At 36.7% G+C, this 22122-nt stretch overlaps 1 protein-coding gene across 2 annotated transcripts; it reads right to left on the bottom strand.

The window, feature by feature from the left end:
• Positions 1–1476: 1476 nt before the first annotated feature.
• On the bottom strand, positions 1477–21559 carry KLHL30 (kelch like family member 30). Of its 2 annotated transcripts, none has more exons than XM_058189001.1 (8): positions 21471–21559; positions 16116–16969; positions 14549–14708; positions 10845–10931; positions 10369–10524; positions 8667–8855; positions 5568–5713; positions 1477–2763 (listed from the first exon to the last, which is right to left on the bottom strand). In XM_058189001.1, the coding sequence occupies exons 2-8, from the start codon at positions 16887–16889 to the stop codon at positions 2524–2526; spliced, it is 1752 nt and encodes a 583-aa protein (XP_058044984.1). In that variant the 5' UTR covers positions 16890–16969; positions 21471–21559; the 3' UTR covers positions 1477–2523. The 2 variants fall into 2 exon arrangements, 1 of the variants encoding a protein (XP_058044984.1); XR_009155810.1 differs by having other exon boundaries at positions 2626–2763; positions 5568–5675.
• Positions 21560–22122: the final 563 nt, after the last annotated feature.

Below are 22122 nucleotides of genomic sequence, written 5' to 3'. Positions count from 1 at the left end.
TTATTAATATATACAATGTACATGCCATATGGCCAAAGAGAGACCCAGAAATCAAAGAAGGATAACGAAAATTTCAGACAAGGCTTTGGATAAGAGAGGAGGGACATTTTAAGTATTTACTAGTCCCATCAGTCTGAAATCCACACTGTACATCAGCTGTATCATATCAACCTATAGATGTGCTGTCAAGTGAAGTACACTTGCCTGATGACTTCTTACCTTCAGGGACAGAAACCAGTAACATTTTAGAAATCCTACAAAAAAGCTATATGTGTAGAGCTATAGCAAAGTCTGGCTCTCCCCCTCGTTTTTTCTTCATGCGTAAATGAAATCTTAAGTTCCATTCTTGAGCTCTCACGTCATTGTCTTGGCCTACTGTTCCCAACAGAATGAGGTAACCAAGCTGTTCACTCTCCCCTTCTCCTTCTATTTTTCTTGACCATCCAAATGATGTCATGGGAATGAAAATTTCTTTTAGTCCTCAAAACAAAAGTCAATGCATATTAGAGCATGCAGTGCTTTCAATTTAGTTCTCCAAAGGTGTTTCTGAGGATTTCATTAAAGCAGCTACTGTGTGTCCCACAAACAGATGCAGCTGACTTCATGAATTGCAGCCACATGATACGTTGTGTGTTTCCCTGTAGGCCAAAGGAATGTTTTGGAATCAAATACAAAGCATTGTACATCCCCTGTACCTTCCTTTATGACTACAATATTCAACATACAGCAATTAGGTTAAAATATATAAATCAGTGTTGCACAACGTGGTGTTACAGTATAGGAAATATAATATGATAGATTAATATTTCAGGAACTTTAACTTAATGGTCACAACATAGATTATTATAGATATAAATTTCATAAAAGTTATATGAAGTTATATGAAAAACATATGAAGAACGGTTGCAGGAACTGGGTATGTCTAGTTTAATAAAAAGAAGGACTAGGGGAGACATGATAGCAGTGTTCCAATATCTCAGGGGTTGCCACAAAGAAGAGGGAGTCAGGCTGTTCTCCAAAGCACCTGAGGGTAGAACAAGAAGCAATGGGTGGAAACTGATCAAAGAAAGAAGCAACTTAGAACTAAGGAGAAATTTCCTGACAGTTAGAACAATTAATAAGTGGAACGACTTGCCTGCAGAAGTTGTGAATGCTCCAACGCTGGAAATTTTTAAGAAAATGTTGGATAACCATCTGACTGAGATGGTGTAGGGTTTCCTGCCTGGGCAGGGGGTTGGACTAGAAGGCCTCCAAGGTCCCTTCCAAATCTGTTGTTATATTATATTATATTATATTATATTATATTATATTATATTATATTATATTATATTATATTATATTATATTATATTATATTATATTATATTATATTATATTATATTATATTATATTATATTATATATAATAGCTCGACCAAGAGCACATAAAATTTTAAAATAAAAATTGTACAAAAACCCCAGTCATATTGAGTTTGGGTTCATTTTTTATTTATATTTAAAAGAATTCTGAGACAGTTCACAATAATATAAGAAATTACAGAGAACTATTTAAATACATTATTAATGGACTATCAATATTAATCAAACATTATTAATGGAATATAGATATTAAAACTGTCTAGATTATTTTCCAAGCTGGAAGAACAGAAATACATTTTTAAAGTTACCATTCAAATTGCACAATAATCTTACAAAATTGAATAATCAGTCTGCTTATTGTTCTTTATCATTATCAATAGACTATCAGAATATTTTCCTCACAATTGTTAATAAAGATGGTAAAGATAAAAATAATCCAACTGTGGCAAAAATATGCTTGTGATTTATATACTATACCATCACTTCTCAGAAACATGTTTATGCCTAGTAAAAAAAAATCACAGAAACATTACAAAAATTAAGATGGTGAGTACTATCAATATTGTTTTTCTTCCATTCAGTTGTTTTTTTATTCTCAAAGACTTCTGGACAAGTCCTTGAAGTTTTCTTGGCAAGGTTTTCCATTGCCTTCTTCTTATGGATAAGAAAAAGTGGCTGGACCAAAACCAGATGGCTTTGTGGCTAAGGCAGGACTAGAATTCATAGTCTTCCAGTTTCTAGCTGATACCTTAACCACTACACCAACCTATCTCTTAATAAATAAATACAAAATCTTAATTCATAAATTACAGTCTACCATGTGAGATGCAGAACACCTAATCTCTCCAAAGCTTCAGTCAGAGCAGCAGAGCTGTGAGACCTCATACCAAACTTTGTGATCACGACTGGAAATTTGCACTACTCATGTGATCCTGAGGATAAATCTCCAAGTGGCCTCAACAACTCTCTAAAAGAATGCAAATGACCAGCTGTCTGCAAGGAATATAAATCCTTCCATTCCCCATCATCCAGTCAGAATTGAAGAAGCTTCTTGGATGAAAAGTGAAACTTCTTCAAAAGAAAAAAAAAACACGAAGTCCAGTTGCCTCCTGAAAAAGGCACCTTTGGGACAACCATGACCTGGATGACTGAGAATCTCCATAGACTCATGACTGGAAAGGTTCCCTCCACTTTGAAGTATCCATGAAGATAGAAGAAGATGCATGGTAGAGCCATAAACAGGGAAGTGACCCTTCCCTTGTCCAAACATCCTTGGCACAATCATACATTTCCATCTCTACTTGATAGTCGCCATCCATACCTTTCCAGTAGCCACCTGTGACAAAGAGTTTACCACCAAGTGGTACCATTCCACCATTTTCATGTAAAGTGTGAAGCTGTTGCACCTGAAAAACCATTTTGGGATATTTTAAGATTAATTTACGCATAGAGCAGCAATAGATTAAGAAGCAGACAATCATATACAATTTATATCTAGTTGTGAGGGGGACACATTTGTGTGCTAGAATGAAAAAACAGACAATATGCATTAAAATATACTCCAAAGCCCTATTGACTCTTATCATTTGCAGGATTAGTAAACTGTAAGGGTTAATTATGCAAGAGATGAAAAACTGGATTTGATATATACATAAGCTTATTATATTTATATTAAGTGCTTTTAAAATTCCATACAAGGAATTGTGCACAAAACTGGAAACGAACTACAGGTAGTCCTCATCTTACAACAGTAATGGAGCCTGCCTGTTTTGTTGAAGGTTCAAGTTGTATGGTAAATGAAACACATCATTAAGAACACCCCAATCCCTGCTTTCCCAAATGCATTTTTTAAATATATCCAGGAGTTGTTAGGTAGAACGTAGGGTGACTCAGGGATGGGGAAGACCGCAGCTGACACTAGGGAGGAACAAACTGCAAGGGGAACAAAAGCAGCAACATTTCTTCTCCTGGATTATGTGTAAAGCCAGTGTGGTTGGCATGGGAGGAATAGATTGTGAAGGGAGCAAAAGCAGCAGAATTTCTTCCCCTAAACTGTGTCATGTGGCCTAACAATGGCCCACTAAGGGAATAGCTTTCCACACTAGGACTTCCTGAACTCTGCATATCTTTGAAAGAACAGTAAACAGAGGTGGGAAGGAAGATGTGGAACCCAGTGGGGTGGCAAAACAGGCCCAGTGTTTCTGAGGATCTGGAAGGGAGGAAAATAGGTGGGTGGGTATGCTGCAGTATCTCTGTGGTCGGTCATAAGGCAAATGACCAGGGGCCGCTGCAAGCGGCGTAACTTTGAAAGGGCTTCCTATGTAGCTTTGGGGGAAGAGGGTTGTAACTTTGAACATTTGTTAAATGGTCTGTCGCACCTTCAGGACAACCTGTATTTACTTAAAGATAATATATAACATCACACTGAAAATACAGTAACTGCTTATAACAAATGTTTGCAGTAAGTTTAGCAAATTAAAAAATTTCAAAACATGATAAAATAAACCAGTCTCAACAATAGTTCCTCTAAATGTCTGACAATTAAATCAGCTTTAACCTGGTATCAGAAACATTACATTTTAAGGTTAAGGACAATGTTCTTGAAATGACTACTCCAGAGTCAAGCCTCTCCTCAGTAAATGCATAATGAAACTCTGGAAATAATGGTATTCAGAAGAGAATCTTATCAGATCTTCAATGGATTGGTATGAAAAGAGACACTTGTCAGATATTTGGCCTGCCAATATTTAACATATTTTAATTATAATCATCAGATCATAAGTCTTCAAAGTTAATAGTGATTGTAATTATTTCTGTATAAATGTAAGAAGAACAGATCTGGCTGAATTTGTCAAAATCTCCATGATCATTTTAAAAATGCAAATCACTCTACATTTATTATTTTATATACAGAAGTTATTTGAGGCAGCCTTTTAAAATACTGTAAAAATCTTCTAATGTAATTTTTAAAAAAATAAGTACTATTCTCCCTTTAGTATGCTTCTTTCCTTAATGTGTTTTATTGATTTTTTTTAGTTAGTGTTTGTAATATTAAAAGCAGAAGACCCAAATTCTCTCTCAGCAACATAATCTTTCATATATTACTGCTTGACCCTAGTTAAAAATTAATACAGATTATCTAATTCAAAACAGTAGTTAATAAATCAAGGTATAATCGGTATATGATTAGGTGGAGAAATGTATAAATATATGGTAATATACTTAGATGAATGCTCTCATACTTTGGACCTGATATACATTTATTGATGTATAACCCTCAAGAGCCATAAAAGTCACTCTTTATTTCTCTTCCTACCTATCCAGCAAGTATATATAGTATGTTGCTATATTGGGTTGTATTACATAGACTTCCTTTAACTCTTGCCTATCCATCTGAAAAGCAATGAGATCATAACAAGAAATTAGACTGTTCCTAAACAATCCTTTAACAGAATCAAGTAGAAAATTGGTTTGGAGAGGAATTGTTTAATGACAAGTTGTTATAACAACATTTTTAAGGGGCACTGGCAAAAGCAGAACCAATGGGCAGCCAAAATAGACAGTGTTAACTACCGGTACTTATTCATAAATTAAAAGAGATGGGGAATCTGGCAGAGTATCTTCTGCACCTGTCCTGTGCATTGGAGTCATTTGAGCAATGACGCCATGTGAACAGCTGCAGATGGATTTCAGCATGACACTGAAAACCAACCTTCCAGCAACATTGCTTATATCTTCACTGAAGCCAAGCAGCCAGCAGAATAGGACCAGGTTATGTTTTTGCTTAAGATACCATCATTCAAAAAACAGATCTTGTTTTTCTGAAACACAAATACCAGTTTATATATTAAAGACCACCTAAGGTCTGTTTTGACAACCAGATATAATTCTACTAAGGCAACTTGAATCTCTGCTGTAATTTGGACTGCCACTAGACGTAAAATTCTGGAAGCTGAGTCCTGATTAATTTTGAAAGTGCAAGGCTGGGAAAGGTTTTCATTGTCTTGTGTATAACAATAATTTCTTTTTAGCTGTTAGTATATTATTAGTATTAGTACTAGTTTTATCAAGACGACCTTAGAAAAATCAGGTAAAATAAACACATCTGTTCTTTGAAATTCTGTATATGATCGGTGAAGACGTAAGTAATATATACCCAATCCAAGAATAATTATATATAAAATAATATAGTTGCTCCCAATTTACCCACCTTCTGCCAGATGTTAGCATCCGGATCATACACATAGACTTTCTTTGTATTATCACCAATAAGGTAAATGACTCCATGCAAGGAGGCACAACAAGGAGCAGAGAGGTACTTGGGGAGAAAGGGAGATGCAATTATACTCCAGACATCTATTAAAAAATAATAATAATTTTCATGAAAATCTTCATTATCACTGAATAAAACTCACAATTTAATATATTTAAAAACTGTTTATTAAAATCATATGTTACTATCTGTAGTGGAGTAATTTAGATTGTTTAAGCAAAAAATACCAAAGCTAAAGCCTGATAAATTCAGATTATCCTACTTTTATTATTATCATCAAACCAGAAAACAACAAATAAAATCCTTCTTACATGTATATCAGAGGTGGGTTTCAGCAGGTTCCGACCAGTTCTGGAGAACCGGTAGCAAAAATTTTGAATAGTTTGGAGAACTGGTAATAAAAATTCTGACTGGCCCATCTATTCTCTGCCTCCCAAGTCCCAGCTAATTGGGAGGAAATGGGGATTTTGCAGTAACCTTCCCCTGGAGTAGAGTGGGAATGGAGATTTTACAGTATCCTTCCCCTGCCACACCCACCAAGCCACACCCAACAAGCCATGCCATGGCAACCAAGCCACGCCACAGAACTGGTAGTAAAAAAATTTGAAACCCACCACTGATGTACATAAAACATAGTTATTGAATGTTCTTGATAATGAAAGAAAAACCATTCTAGAAGCGAACTATCTCTTTGGCCTAAATATTAAAACCTTTGTGGGGCTATCAAAATGGATGTGAAACAATCTAACGAAGTGGAAATCATCAGTGCTGAAAGGGGCCTCCCACACAGTCTCTTGTATTCATTACTCTAGAGAGTCACTTGTCTGAGATGGTATAGGTTCTCTTGGACCAGAAGACCTTCAAGGTCCCTTCCAGATTCTATTCTATTCTATTCTATTCTATTCTATTCTATTCTATTCTATTCTATTCTATTCTATTCTATTCTATTCTATTCTAATCTAATCTAATCTAATCTAATCTAATCTTTATTTTGGTAATAGTCTTCCTCCTGAATGAGTCCAGAGTAGTGAATATTAATATATGGAACATATACTGTATACACTCACACAAGCAGATTTTGACACCTAATTAACATATTACTAACACACATACCCTCATGCATAGATCCTTTTTCTCATATTGCAATCAGGCTCAGAAAAAAAAATCTAAGCAGGGGATAAATTTTCAAGAGAAATAACATAGCAGGTGAGAAGGTTGCATTTCTCAATGGTAAATGTCTCTGTTAAATTTCATTTTGTTATTTTAAGCACATTTCTCTAACTTGTGCAGATGCTTTCCATTTTTTTTTCTGTTTCTAGTGTCTTAGCTATCTCACACTGTATCAGTTGACAACCATTCCCTCCACTTCATTAATAAACATGCTAAAAAGGCAAGGCCTAGAACTGAATTGAATGGGATCCCATTTAATATCTACCTCTAGTTTGAAGAGGATCTACTAATGAGCACTGTTTGAATAGTTTCCAAGCTACTTAATCCAATTAATTACCATGCTGTCCAGCCTACATTTAACTAGCTTTTTAATCAGAATACTAAAATACACTCTGTCAAATATTTTGCTGAACACAACTTATATTATATATACATTTTTTGTAATTCTGCTAGGTAAATTTACCCTCTCAAAGCATGAGATTAGTATGTCAAAATTTATCCTGATTTCAGTATTTGCCATGTTATTTTGAATGCTTTTTTCTAGGCAGACTACTGTATGATTTGGTTTAATCTTTCCAGTAACAAGTAGAACAATGACCCTTTTCAAGGGTTGGTAGAGGGAAGTAAAGCGAGATAGAGGTGGGTTTTTGGTAAATAAACTATACAGGAGGCAGTGAATATATGCCCAGAAATGAAAGACACCCCAAAGTTTATCACCATTTAGAATATAATAGAACAAGATGAGATGGTGGACAACGGATAAAACGTTTGATAAACATTGTTGTCTCTAACTAGCATTAAATGAGCAGCAAGTAGAGGATGCTGACATTTATTGTAAAGCCGGCACATGTTTCATGTTTATCATCTAATGTCTCCTGGACAAACTAACCTTGGGTCACATGGCATAATACTTATTATAACTAGCAAATTGATGCTAGCTGAGAAAATTCCAAAAAGCAATGACAAACAAGTAACTTGAAAGTTTCCTGATGCTTATGGTGTGGAATTTATGTGTAAGGTAGATAGCTGGATAAAAGACTATGAGCAACTGTTATTTTAAACAAACAAATAAACAGATGCTGCCTTCAATTAAAAAAAGACTGGGTATTTCTAGCAGTAAGGTGATATAGAACAGGGGTCTCCAACCTTGGCCACTCAGCTGGCTGAGGAATTCTGGGAGTTGAAATCCACAAGTCTTAAAGTGGCCAAGGTTGGAGACCCCTGATATAGAATATGTGGCTGACGAAATAATGTATCATACATTTCTTCTGCCTCAAATCCAGACTAGCATTCAACATGCCAAATTGTCCATAGGTAATTGTAATCAAGGAGAGATTCCCATATATATTTCTGAGTTCTTATCCCCCAATTATTTAGCATTTCCATTTAAAGAGATATATTTGGAATGTTCTCTGTTGTGTATTACTAAGAGCTGGAATCAAATTTAGCCTCGACCACAACATGGATCAAAGCACACATCTTTTTATTTACCATACTGTATATAGGAGAAAGTACAGATATTGTTTATTCATAAAAGACAAAGCAAAGCAATTTTTAATGTTGTTGTAATGAGAGCCCCTTTCCAACTGACGTGTGTGTGTGTGTGTGTGTGCGCGTGTGTGTGTAAAAGAGGCACGTCCTATACAGAGAAATATTGCCCATGATTATGACCAACACATTTGTATGATACTTGGGCAACATATTATTGGAAATGATGGATTTCCATTCAGTATTAGTTATGACAAGTTTTATAAGATGTTTAGAATCAGGTCAGAGAATATCTTTAAATGATTATAAAATACAAAAGAACTTGATGCAAAAGTACTGCCAGCTGCTTCCTTAGAAGTATTTTCTATTCCTTCTTACCAATAGCAGGGTTGTAACATTGGAGGGTCAATGTATTATATTTGATAGCACAAGAACCAATGAGGTACAACTTCCCAAGACATCCAGCTACAGCAAAATTACTGACATACTTCAAGGCAGGACTGACAAAGCACCAGCTATCATTGTAAGGATCGTAGCATTCTACTTCCACAATGTCCATAGTGGTTCCTTTGAAATACATAAAAAGGGGGAGGAAAAGTTACATAAGCTTGCACCAAAACAGACAAAGAGCAAGATGCATGCAGGTCATATGAACTTGGCTTACTTAGTTCAACACAGGAATATCTACAGTATATATATTTTTCAATCTTATGATAAACACTGGTTCTTCTCTTCAAATACATGCAGCCTCATAAAAAGTTATCTATCCATGGTATGTAAGAGGTCTAAAATAATATAAGTGCACATCATGATGTAAAATAGTTCATATTAACCAGGATTCATCAATGTGGGGGCCTAATACCTGTGGGAGCCCTAAACATTTTTCTCCACAATTTCTAAAAAAATGAGCCTGAATTATGGCCATCTTCTCTCACTTTTTCAGCTCTGACAAGTTGCTGTTCAAAAAAAAAAATTCATCCTTGTCCACATCCTCATTCCAGTAGAAAAACAAGTCTAAGTCTATGATGTGTAACCACTATGTTACAGAAGTCACCTTATGAAGTGTTAGAATTTTCTAATTTAGTATCTAACCAAAGGCTGCTGTGACTTTCTCTGGCAACCCCCACACACCTCCAAACTATAGAAAAAATATTTCTGGAAATTCAACTGTTATATTTTTGTGAAGGTTGGATAATAATTCTATTTCTTTCTCTCGGGCCTCTGCTGACCTATGCCTGTAGAGCAACTTTCTCCAACCATCTGCCCTCCAGAGAAATGTAACCAGTGGTGGGTTGCTATTGGCGAATTGATAGTGGCGGTGCACATGCGCAGAAGTCTCTGCACATGCGCAGAAGCATCCTGCGTGCGCACCCATGAGCAAAACAGTAGCAGCTGAAATTGAAACCCACTACTGAGTGTGTACTCAGAATTTTTTTTTTTTATAAAAAAAGTTTTATTTTTACATTCATATCAAATAATTCATCCAATGTACAATTATATACAATTAGTCGGGCTTGCCCAGTCACCACCCCCCTTTTTAACTCTCTTCCCTCTTCTACCTTCTTCTGCCTTCTTTCCAAACCTCTCTCCTTCTCTTATCTACATCCTCTCCTCCCTCCACCCTATACCTTCCTTCTCCCTCTTCTACCCCTCTTCCTTCCTCTTCTCCTCTTTCCTACCTCCTACTCTCTCTTTTCTCCCTCCTCACCGTTCTAAAATGGTAACTGGGCAGACCCAACCCTACATTAATTATATTTATACATCTTCAATAATCCCTGTACATTCACCATCACTCCATCTCTAGCCTCAACCCCCCAATTCCCCTCCCCCATACCCCCCGCCCCCCACCCCGACTTCCCAGAACAAAATGCAGGGTATCCAAACTAACAATCATAATCTAAAATAATTCCTAAATTATAACCTCTAGTCTCTCCACATTTAATCACACTCTCAATTCCCCTCTCCTTCATGTGTACTCAGAAATTGAAACCCACTACAAATCCCTTAATCCTAGCCATCAGTTAGGCTGGGAGGTTTCTGCATAATGAGGCTTTCTTTCATTACATATCTCATTTCCTACCACCAATGACATAGATCTCTCCATTGAGAACAGCACTGGCATGATTTGTTCGGGGCTTCAGCATTGGAGCAATGGACTTCCAGACACCCTTCTTAAGGCAGAAGCACCAGGACTGTGTTGTAGACCATGTGTCATTCTGCGATCCTCTGGAGCCACCTAAAGCAGAAATAATCATTATGGTCATTGTGAAAGTAATCTGTTATTGTTTTCAGAGTTGACATTTGTTCACTACTTTTGCTTCTGAATCTTCTGCAAGCCTTGTACAATTTGCAGAATTTTAGGTAAAATGCCTAATAAAATCATGGAATATTATTACATTTGCCTTTTACTGCCTGACTATGTGATCTATGTGCTGTATTGTAAAACAGTATTTTCTCTATTATTGGTCAGGTAAGCAGAATAAGTCTTATGGGGAAACAGAAACTGTTTTATAGATTTGGTAGTATCCATAAAGCCAGAACGTATGCTATACTTACCTGTAATGTAAATGTTGTTGTTTAGAGCAATCATAGAAAAGCCCCATTTATTATAATCTGGAAAATCAGGCAAAGCAATCCATGTTCCTAAAGTGGAAAAACCAAATGTATAAATAGCCTATTAAATTCTTACATTCTCCTAAAGAGTTTTGCCTTGCATGATAAAGATGGTTCTGCATAATTTCCATTTTTAGGATATTAGCAGTAATAATATGTTGAACAAAATTCCAAATCCTCTGGTTTTCCCTACATATCTCTACTTTCTCTTTCCATCACTGAGCAAGAGACATGTCCTATATGCAACTTTCTATCTTGTATTATATCTTCAATCAGTAATAAAGGTCTAGGGATTAAGTTTCTCCTCATCCCAATGTTTTTTCTTTCCCCAACCTATCTTTAATTCCTAGTCGAGTAATTGGCTTTTATAATGAGTGTGCTATAACAAATAGCTGTTTACACAATTCCAATGACATACTTTGTGTCTTCAAATATACTGGACTTTCGAGATGTACTAATGTTCTAATTGTTCTCTCAGCCTGGGTGCTTGGTGAGCTCAATTGATTGGTTTGTCTGTTGTAGTTTATTCTTTATTTGATCATAAATGGGAAAGATATATTTGGACCTCAGATACATGATATTTTGACAGTTGTTGTGATTTATTTTTTAATTAATTTGAGATGTTCTGCTGTTGTTTTGTTTTCATTGTTAATTGCCCAGAGGGCTGCAGTAATGAAATGGAAGGCATAAAATAAAAGAGTGCAGAGAAGAGCAACAAAGTTGATTAAGGGACTGGAGGCTAAAACATATGAAGAAAGGTTGCAGGAACTCGGTATGTCTAGTTTAATGAAAGAAGGACTAGGGGAGACATGATAGCAGTGTTCCAATATCTCAGGGGTTGCCACAAAGAAGAGGGAGTCAAACTATTCTCCAAAGCACCTGAGGGTAGAACAAGAAGCAATGGGTGGAAACTAATCAAGGAGAGAAGCAATCTAGAACTAAGGAGAAATTTCCTAACAGTTAGAACAATTAATCAGTGGAACAACTTGCCTGCAGAAGTTGTGAATGCTCCAACACTGGAAATTTTTAAGAAAATGTTGGATAACCATTTGTCTGAAATGGTGTAGGGTTTCCTGCCTGGTCAGGGGGTTGGACTAGAAGACTTCCAAGGTCCCTTCCAACTCTGTTGTTATTATTATTATTATAAGCATTATACACTGTTTAAACAAATAATTAAATAAAATATATTTAGGCAAGTATTGAAAAGTCTATATCACAGAGCCGGTAACAGCAAATAAGTAAAGCACTACAATGAAAGGTGTAATGGCAGAAGACAGCACAACTTTCCCATAAACTTTAAATATAGGTATAAATGGCAATATAATAATAATTTAAGAGTAAGCAAAGACAACACCAAGAAAAATGGGTTTTCATGATGAATTTCAGGACAGGAAGATGCCACTGTTCACATATTCAAACAGAAAACCCCTATAAAGTTAAAGGTAATGTGTTGTCATAATGAGTAACATATCTTTAACTTGTCAGTATTATGTTAACAGAGAGAAAGAGCAGGATTATAATAAGGAACAGAGGATAAAATACAAGGTAAGGTAAGATTATATAAGATTGAGAATTTTTGCTGAATATAGATGAATATGAAATATCTAATTATGACTGTTATTTTGGATAAATTTAGAAAGTAGGTCTATGAAAAAAAGAAAGCTCAGAGGAACAATAGCTAGAACAACTCAAAGGAAGAGATTACTGGGGATAAATAAGTTTAGTCAAGGAGGAAGCAGAGAATGAGTTCCATTTCTGTAAAGTTGTACATGAAGAGGTAACTTGGCAATGCATGAAACATGTGGTACTGTGGAGAGAGAGCTAAAATACATCCTTGGTCTCTGGGTTTGCAGTGGTTTTGTTAATGATATTGAGAAGAATGGGGAAAGGAACCTTGGAAGTAAAACTATACGATTTAGTCTGATAAGATGAATTGTTTAAGTAAATCTATCATATTTTTGCAGTGTATGTATGTATGTGTGTGTGTACATGTACATGTGAGATGTGTGTGTGTGTGTGTGTGTGTGTGTATTAGCCCTTTTGAGAGGAACATTACTAATAATAATAATAGTTTATGTAGAAAAATTTAATTTGTGTGTATATAATAAGCATCACCATCTGACAATCCCAATCACATTGCAGTATTACATTCAATCAGTATTTACTGACAATTGTGTAGATAGACAATGTTTGATTCCTTTGCAGAAAGAATTGGCCAAAGATTTCTCTAAAAATAAAAATTTAGCACTGATTTATTAGAATTGTAACATATAATACCCAGATATGTTTTGGCAATAATTATGTATGGACATTATTTGTTTCTATGTTCACAATATTGTCAACATTGCCCTAAAATTGCATCATCTTTTCCAGATTACACCAAAGATCCAGAATTTAGAGTCCTAACCTCTAAATTATTCCTCTTCCAACTTCAGTGAATTTGTAGGCCAGTCTGACAGGTTTCACTGTCAATGTGAGCCTGGGAGGAATGCAGTTGCTTCACAATAACAAACAGCCCAAGAAAACCCAGAACATTACATCATCTGGAAATCTAAGTTGCCTGTGGCAACGTAAGCAATACTACATTAAACCCCAAAACATGATTGTTTCTGCCCACACTAACATATCTTTTATTGAAAGTAGGTCTGTATAATTGCTCTTTGATGATTGCTTTGAAGTTATAGACTTATTTTCCCACCTCTCCTTTCACTTACTGAATGAGGCAGAAGATAAAGAAAGGCCTTATAATTGGGTAATCAACATATATAAATAATAGTTAACAAACATGACCTAGCTCTAGAGATATTGAGAGGTTTTGCTGTTAATTCCAATGAAATTCCACAAAGGAAAAGAAAACGAAGAACTGCAAACAGAAAAACATGTGGAATGTATTCAACAGAGCAATAGACAGATCCCAATATTGACAACTTTCTGAATGTTCCCATCTCTACTTCCTCCCTGGAAAGATATTCCAGCCATAGTATAGCATAAACATGATGATGCCAAAAAGCCAAAATGTATATCTGTCCTTTTCCGCTTTGCGTCACAAACATCCCACCCAGGGTTGCTTGATAGTGAGTGGGATAGCATATAAATTTAATTAATAAATAAATATTTTTCAATTCTACATCACTACTGGTGTTGCACTGCAGTACTCAGTAGCATGAGCTAGAGTAAGCTATAAAATGTTCTGGTTTGAAATAAAGCTGTTCTGGTGCTGCATATTACGGAAGTATTCTGATTTATTTTTATTTATTTATTTTATTTATTTGTCAAACACAACAGTATATATAAGTATAAGCATGAAATAACCGTACAAATTGGATATAATCAAAGGGAACATTAGGACAGGAACGGTAGGCACGCTGGTGCTCTTATACAGGCCCCTTATAGACCTCTTAAGAATGGGGTGAGGTCAATAATAGATAGTCTTTGGTTAAAGCTTTGAGGATTTTGGGAAGAGACCACAGAGTCTGGTAGTGCATTCCAGGCATTAACAACTCTGTTACTGAAGTCATATTTTCTACAATCAAGATTGGAGCGGTTCACATTAAGTTTAAATCTACTGTGTGCTCATGTATTGTTGCGATTGAAGCTGAAGTAGTCTTCAACAGGAAGGACATTGTAGCAGATGATACTGTACTTACTAGTGTTAGTATTATAAAAAGCAAAATTTCTGGAGAAGTGTGGTGGCTCTTCATCTTCATCATTTTCTTCCAAAACTCTGCCTCCCACAACCACCAGCACCTCTTCTAGCTTCTGTGGAAGGGCCTTCAGTCTCTGCTGGACAAAGGGCTTGTTCTCTGCCTTAGAGTAGGGGGAAAAAGGTATCTCACAAAATAGAAAGCTTCTCAGTTGCTTTTTGTCAACATTTTGTATGTTGTACATTTAAAACTGTAGGATGCCATTTGGTAAAGCAAAACTTCCCAATCATTCCTCCTAATGAATCTATATGCTTTCTAGCTCAAGCAAAGCAGGAAGTACAGCCTACCCTTAATGCAGGGGTGAAATCCAGCAGGTTCTGACAGGTTCTGGAGAATTGGTAGCAGAAATTTTGAGCAGTTTGGAGAACCAGTAGCAGAAATTTTTAGTAGTTCAGAGAACCAGCAAATACCACTTTTGGCTGACCCCAGAGTGGGTTGGGAATAGAGATTTTCCAATATCCTTCCCCCAGGAGTGGGGGGGGGGAATGGGGATTTTGCAGTATCCTTCTCCTACCACGCTCACCAAGTCATGCCCACCAAGCCACACCACACCCACCAAATCACGCCCACAGAATCGGTAGTAAAAAAATTTGGATTTCACCACTGCCTTAATGTGCATGAACAGTCCATTGATTTCTTCCCATATGCCTTCCCACTTATTTTACAATTTGAACACACTTGGACAGCATATTATCTTTTTCTTAAGAAAAGAGAAAGAAAAAAAATTGAATTGTGCATTTTAAAAAGGCCTTTCTTTGATATCTCAATCAGGTAGTGTTATGGGGCACATATCCCTCTATTACAATTCAATTACACTTGGTAAATAGGGAACAATCATTCATCTACAGTTGATCATTTCAGTGGGACTTTTTAAAATCTACTTTCCTTGTCCCCCAGGTTGCTTTCTGTGCTGCAGAGAGATCCTAATTATGATGATAATAACAATTCTAACATTTCAAAATGTATTCTGAAGAATACTTTGATTAGTAAAAAATAATGCAAGTGTAAACACGATGATAATGATGATGTTATCCATTCAATCCAGTCTGAGGACTTCACTGTCTACTATTCAGGACATGATACCAAGAAAACAAATGGAGTGACATTTATTGTAAGGAAGTTTAAACCTGTTGGCCCTATAATTAATATGTAAACTAAATAGTGCATTTTACCAGATACTGTACAAACAGCCACCCTCTATGTGTCAGCCCAGCCACAGTCGAACAAGCCCAGAGGTTTTTCTAGGTATCAAGTCTTTTTTGGTTTCTGAATCCATAATGTTCCTAACCTACCCAGGATGGGCTATTAAAAAGAAATGCCACCTTTTTTCCTAGAATATGAGTCTTTGCCAGTTTAACCAAATTTTAGATAAAAGCTGGGTGATTTTGTAAGTTCAGATTTATATAGCAAGAAAACCAATCACTGCTCCAGAAATGCCGTTGTCTACCTTCTAGCCTTCAAAATGAACTAGAATTGGGTCAAAAAATACATAGTATCTCCAAACACTGACCGTGCTCCGATGTCTAGCAATGATAGCCTTGCAAGCTTCTGATTCTTGAATCAATGGTTCAGATGACAACATGTTTTGCAGATACTGATCTGGCAATGAAACCAAATGCACTAGGTCAAGAAGCTCTGGAAGGTGCACCATTCTGGCCAGTTTTTCATACCTGACCCACCTGAGGACAGCTTCAACTAGGCTCTGTTCTTTTTGTACTTGCAATAGGTTGTTAGACAGATAAATAATTATCCTCTCTTTCGATAGTTGAAGAAATTCTTCCTGTTGAGATACAAGTTCAAAATTTTCTTGCAAAAATGACCATGCCTCAGATGAAATCTCCGAACAGCCATACATCTCTCCAAACTCACAAATGCCTAAACAGTTGGTTGCATCCATCTGCTGTCTCAAGTACCGACTGCAAACTTTCTGGATGACGGGGAAGTGAAGTTGGCTGGATGTCCTAATCAAGGCTTCCACGTTCCCCTGATTGATGGTCACTTTGCCTGTGTAAGCAAAATTAAGCAAGGACTCCATAATGATAGGCTCTACTTCTTTGATCTCGACACGTGCTGAAAAGCTTTCCATAAAGTCACCAGCAAACATAGCATTGAAGTACTGACTACAGAGGGCCAGGATACTGCGGTGGCAAGGGAATTCATGTCCCCCAACAATCAAAGTGACATCTGAGAGTTTGGGGTTGGAACGTAGGGTCTGTAGTCCTTCCAGAATAGATTGAGGATGGGATGGAAGGCAAAAATTGAAGTCGTCAATGTTTCTCACCATGGTAATATTCTCCAAAAGGCTCTAATTCTGTACTTGGAAATGATTTTAGATGTTCTCAATAGAAAATAATTTTCCCAGACCTGTTCACAGGAGAAAAGGAACAAAGTCAACCTGATTTCCGAATCAATGGGCCTTTTTAAATAATTCCATGTTTACAATATGCAATCCAATATTTATTTTTATTTAATTACAACATTTGAACTCTGAAATATACAAATAAAATTTAACATGCTACACATATATCTATATATTTCTTTAAGCTAACAAATAAACAAACAAAATCAATTAGTGTTAATTGTGATTATCCTGATTTTACAAGTAAAATAAATCTGTATGAGTGTAGAACATTAAATATGGGTGATGTTTCCCCATTACTGTCAGGATCAGAGGTCTGCCAGGCTGTGCACAAGAAGAAATATTGAAGAGGTTTGTTGATTCCAGAAATACACTGTTAGTAACCCATGGAACAGCTTCACCATTAATTTACCTCATATTCACATACACACACACACACAAACAAGCTGCAATAACCAAGCCAAAAATAAGCAGACATTCAACATTAAGAACTGAAAAGGAATAAGGTATAAAAGCAGTTGTTGATTATTCTGGGTCTACTTCTGAGATTCCTGTCAGAATTGCAATAACATCAAAAAAGGAAATTCAGCCTTTTTGAAAGACAATACGCAAGAAAGATACTTAAATAAATGGAAAAAATGGATTGACTATATCCAAAATAGATATCAGACTAAGAGTTATCAGACTGCCTTTGAATGATTAGGATGTATTATTTCTGATTGTTTTGGGGGAGATTAGGAATTGATGAGAACTGTAGGAGTATAATTGAGTTAGGAGGGAAACTTTTTTAGCATATGTTTGTTTTATCTTTAACTATACCTTGTGTTTGTTCTGGGAAGGGGGGGAGAGGGGTTTGTGAAGGGAGGGGAGGGGAGGGGAAGAGGGGATTTTTTTGTAAAACTTTTTCAATAAAAAAAAAAAAGGAAAGAGAAATCAGAGGACCTGAAGCTAAAGACAGATTGATTATTCAGTAAAATTAGAACCAATAAGGATGTATCTTTTGACAGAAAAGATTGCTTGTGGGATCTGTCAGGAAGTCATTATTGCATTACCATTAAGTCCTTTGAGAGGTCCTCTAAAAGGTCCTCTGGAAGAATAGCATACAGGTTGAAGTTTCAAACCACCACATGACATTTCTCTGCTCCCTAACTATTAACAATCATTTCCTGGATTGTTGCTGGTTGAAAGCAAAGCTTAATGAGATTACTTTTATTAAGTATATTATGAAACGTAGTATTATCCTTTCACAGGAAACTTGGCTTGCCAGTGAGCCAATGCGTGATAGTTATAAATCTTTTTAGTAGGGGCAGCTCCTAAAGCAGGATGAGGAAAATCTTGCAGTGATCTCACCTTATTAATTTCTAGTGTTTAAAATTTGAAATCAGCAGCCTGACAGAAATAGTTTCTCGGGAATTTTAACTTTGCAGTGCGTGACAAACTGCCTTATGAACTAAACTCTCTAACTGTAGGAGAAAATCTCTTCTCTACATGGATTAAGTAGTTTTTGCAACAGGAAAAACTCCTAAATCTGAATCAGTTCATCAAATGTATATAGATAACTAATAGTTTTAAGTAATAATTCCAATAGAAGAGAATATAAGCAATTCAGGTTAAATAATATAAGTGGAGTGGATTGGGCAGGGACTGCCTGGGACTGCTTGAGAATGTGCAAAAAGTGCTATGGAGGTCAGGATGGCATGTGGGGGAGTTGGGGAAGGCATGTAGGAGAGATGTGGGTTGGGAAAGGCAATTTGGGATGGACAAGAGATGCCACATGGGCCATGGAAGGAGCACAGGGGCAGCATGGGTCAAGAAGGGTGCATGGTGATATGGAAGAAAAGTCCATATTGGGGGCTTGGATCAGGTTGGAGAGGATGCATGGTAAATGAGCAAGAGGTGCTATGAGCAAGAAGTGCTATGTGGGTTGGTAGGGGTCAGAGAGAGGGATTGGGACACTAGGGAAACTGTCGTGGAAAATTGAAAAAGATCAGGTGATGCAACAGTAGCACAGCTTCACAACCAGTAGCATTGAAGCAGCCATAACTTTCCAAATGTCATTCCCTCAGGAGTCACGATTTCCAGATTTTGGACAGGTTCTGTAAGAAAGCTCATTTGAGTATCTTGGTTCAAAAATAGTTGCCCTATAATGCACTGTTACACCCCATTAAAGTTCATGCCCAGAATTTTAGTAATATACATATGATGCGGTAGCTCAGTGGCTAAGATGCTGAGCTTATCAATCAAAAGCTCGGCAGCTCAGCGTTTGAATCCCTAGTGCCACGTAATGGGGTGAGCTCCTGTTATTTGTCCCAGCTTCTGCCAACCTAGCAGTTCGAAAGCATGTAAAAAAATGCAAGTAGAAAAATAGGGACCACCTTTGGTGGGAAGGTAACAGCGTTCCGTGTGTCTTTGGCATTTAGTCATGCTGGCCACATGACTATGGAGACGTCTTCGGACAGCGCTGGTTCTTCAGCTTTGAAACGGAGATGAGCACCACCCCCTAGAGTTGGGAACGACTAGCAAATATTTGCAAGGGGAACCTTTACCTTTACAGATGAGTCAATCATTGGCCACTACTCTACTTCAGTTATTTCCTGTTCTCATATCTTCCCAGGAACCAGGTATTTCAATCAAAACTCTAGTTAGATTTAAGAAGCATATTTTAGTTGTCTTTAGATTCTTTGCCATTTATTGCTAGGATGAAGATTTAGTAACCTACAGTGATTGAACTCAATGACACAGTGACTCAAAAAACTAAGTAGACCAAGACTCTCAAATATCTTCGAGTCATTTTTCAGGTCTCTGGTAGGAGAAATGTTCACTATGACTATGTAATTCAGAATGTCTTGGTAATTGGAATTTCTAGTGTGGGAAAAAATGTCCATCTGGGTTCAGTTCCAAGTGGGAAGAAAGACACTGGAAACATGAAGGCTATTTGGAAAGATGGTTTAATGGTGGACAGGACCACATGGTTTGAGATTCTGGGCAATCAAGCACATGGGGAGAGAAAGGGAGAGAGGGGAGGGAGTGAGGGGGAGAGAGAGAGAGAGAGAGAGAGAGAGAGAGAGAGAGAGAGATTTATACCCTCTCTTGGACTTTGAATTAGCTTCCTGTTCCTGTGAAAGAAATGTATTCTGATTGGTTTTGAGACTCCCATGAGGCCATGGAGGGGTAACTTTGTAGGTTGTCTTGAGTCCCAGGCTTGGTTGAATCTTGCTGGGTGATGTAATGAAGGGGCTTTGGGCAATTCCTATTATGGCTTAATGGCTTTGTCCTGGTTTGGATCTTGAGTGAGGGCTAATCCTATTCTGCCTTTTTAATATTTCCTAGAATATTTCATTTTTCTAGGAGAAAGGTGGGTGCTAACTTTCTACACTAGTAAGGGTTCCCTTACTCATTCTTGCTAATTTACAGTAACTGTTTGCCAAAGTGTGTTCTCAGCTCCCATACGGTGTTCAGCTAGAGCCCTCTACTAACTACTCAAAAGTAGTAATTACACATTTCTATGAGTATCTTTTGAGTTCTTTATGTACTGGTTAAGGTTAAAAGTTAAAATTAAAGTTAAAATTTCTGCCCATAGATTGATTACTTAGGAAGATAATTTCAGTGTTAAGATAGAGGGCTTATGTATTTGAATTCTATGGGTTCTCCAAGGAAGCTTTCCTGTTCTCAGGCTATGTCCAAGTCAAAAGGTGCTGACATAGCAAATGCTGGACACAGATAAGTCAATTATTAGATTTCTTACAGTCACCCCACTCAGAAAGACTCTTGGTAGCTTACAACATTTGCTATGCAAATAAGAACAGTTAAAAAATAGCTTAATAGGCCAGAGAAAAACAGTCACACACATACACCAGGAGCTCTACCAACACCTTAACTCCAGGTCTAGGATTTCATATTTGCATCTCAGCCTTCTATACCAGTGATTCTTGTTTGAGCCAATTGCCTCTTTTCCCAGTCTCAAATAATTTTATTACCTCCACAAAACAAGGACCAAACTGGATTCTTGATTCACAAACAAGCAATTACAAATTGCTCCATTATCCTCAGGATATATTCAAATTATCCCCTTGGGTAATTACCCTCTAGTTTAAAAACTAATGTTTTATACAGCCTGCTGCATAGGAAAAACATATATTTTATCCCATTTCATTTTCTTTTGCTAAGCTAATCTATCATTAAATTTAGGATCGTACAACATTAAAAAATCAAAACAATCAGAAAATTAATATATATCAATAAAAGGATGTGCCAAGAAAGATTTGGATATTATATTGTAATTGTAAATAAATAAATATTATAAATAAAGCAGCTTTCTTGCTAGGAATGAGAGAGAGTGAATAGTCCAAGGTCAGTCAGCTAGCTTTTTGCCTAAGGCAAAAAGGTCTCCTGGGTTTTAGCCTCGTACCTTAACTCCTACAACTAGCTTGGCTCTCTTGTTAATAGTTAATATTACCTACCCATTTTTTTGACAAGAATCCTCACCCACCAACTTCCAGAGCTTACCTTATTAACTTCTTTTACATGCAGGCAATGTCTGATCTGGAAGAATGATGGGAAGAGAGTTTGACTTGATCCTTGGCAGTGGCAGTTATTAGGCTGGGTTTTTTTCAACAGTTGCAGATATGTATTTTTAGATTAGTTCTTACAACTGACATAGAGGAGGGAGGCCAAATGCTCTGACAGTTATTCTCTCCAGATCACCTGCTCTTAAAACAACACCCAAATAAGAAAGTAGGATGAGAACTTAGAGGGAAGGTATGCAGTTCCTGGAAGCAGATTTGAGGTTATTTCAATCAAGTCTGAAATTTGATTTCAATTTGATTAGGGTTCATTTATTAGAATTTAGCATCTCCTCAAAACCTGATGATATTTATGGGCAAGTCTGTTCAATAAACATGAACTCTGTGTACACACACACACACATACACACACACACACAGACGGGGGGGGCTGTGTTTATTCAACATGCTTTCCCATAAGAACTTTAGTTAGGGTTTACCTATCCTAATTTTCTGCATTTTCAATAATCGCCCCAGCTGGGTTTACACCACATGCTAGGCTAAAATGTGGCTGGTTGGTTTGCACTTCATGTTTTATGAATTCAACCGCTGAGTTCTAAACAGTATCCACTGATCAAAATCTTATGACTAGATTT

Source organism: Ahaetulla prasina, chromosome 6 (genome assembly GCF_028640845.1).
Source record: "Ahaetulla prasina isolate Xishuangbanna chromosome 6, ASM2864084v1, whole genome shotgun sequence".
NCBI lineage: Eukaryota > Metazoa > Chordata > Lepidosauria > Squamata > Colubridae > Ahaetulla > Ahaetulla prasina.
The sequence above is the reverse complement of the archived record's forward strand: the minus strand, read 5'-3'. Positions and strand labels throughout refer to the sequence as shown.

Coding starts and splice junctions, on each gene's coding strand:
- KLHL30 (XM_058189001.1), bottom strand. CDS start 16,889: ATGGTGAGAAACATTGACGACTTCAATTTTTGCCTTCCATCCCATCCT. Junction 14,709..16,115: donor TTGCTAGACATCGGAGCACG/GTCAGTGTTTGG, acceptor CCCTACTCTAAG/GCAGAGAACAAGCCCTTTGT. Junction 8,856..10,368: donor AGAGATCTATGTCATTGGTG/GTAGGAAATGAG, acceptor TGTATTTCAAAG/GAACCACTATGGACATTGTG.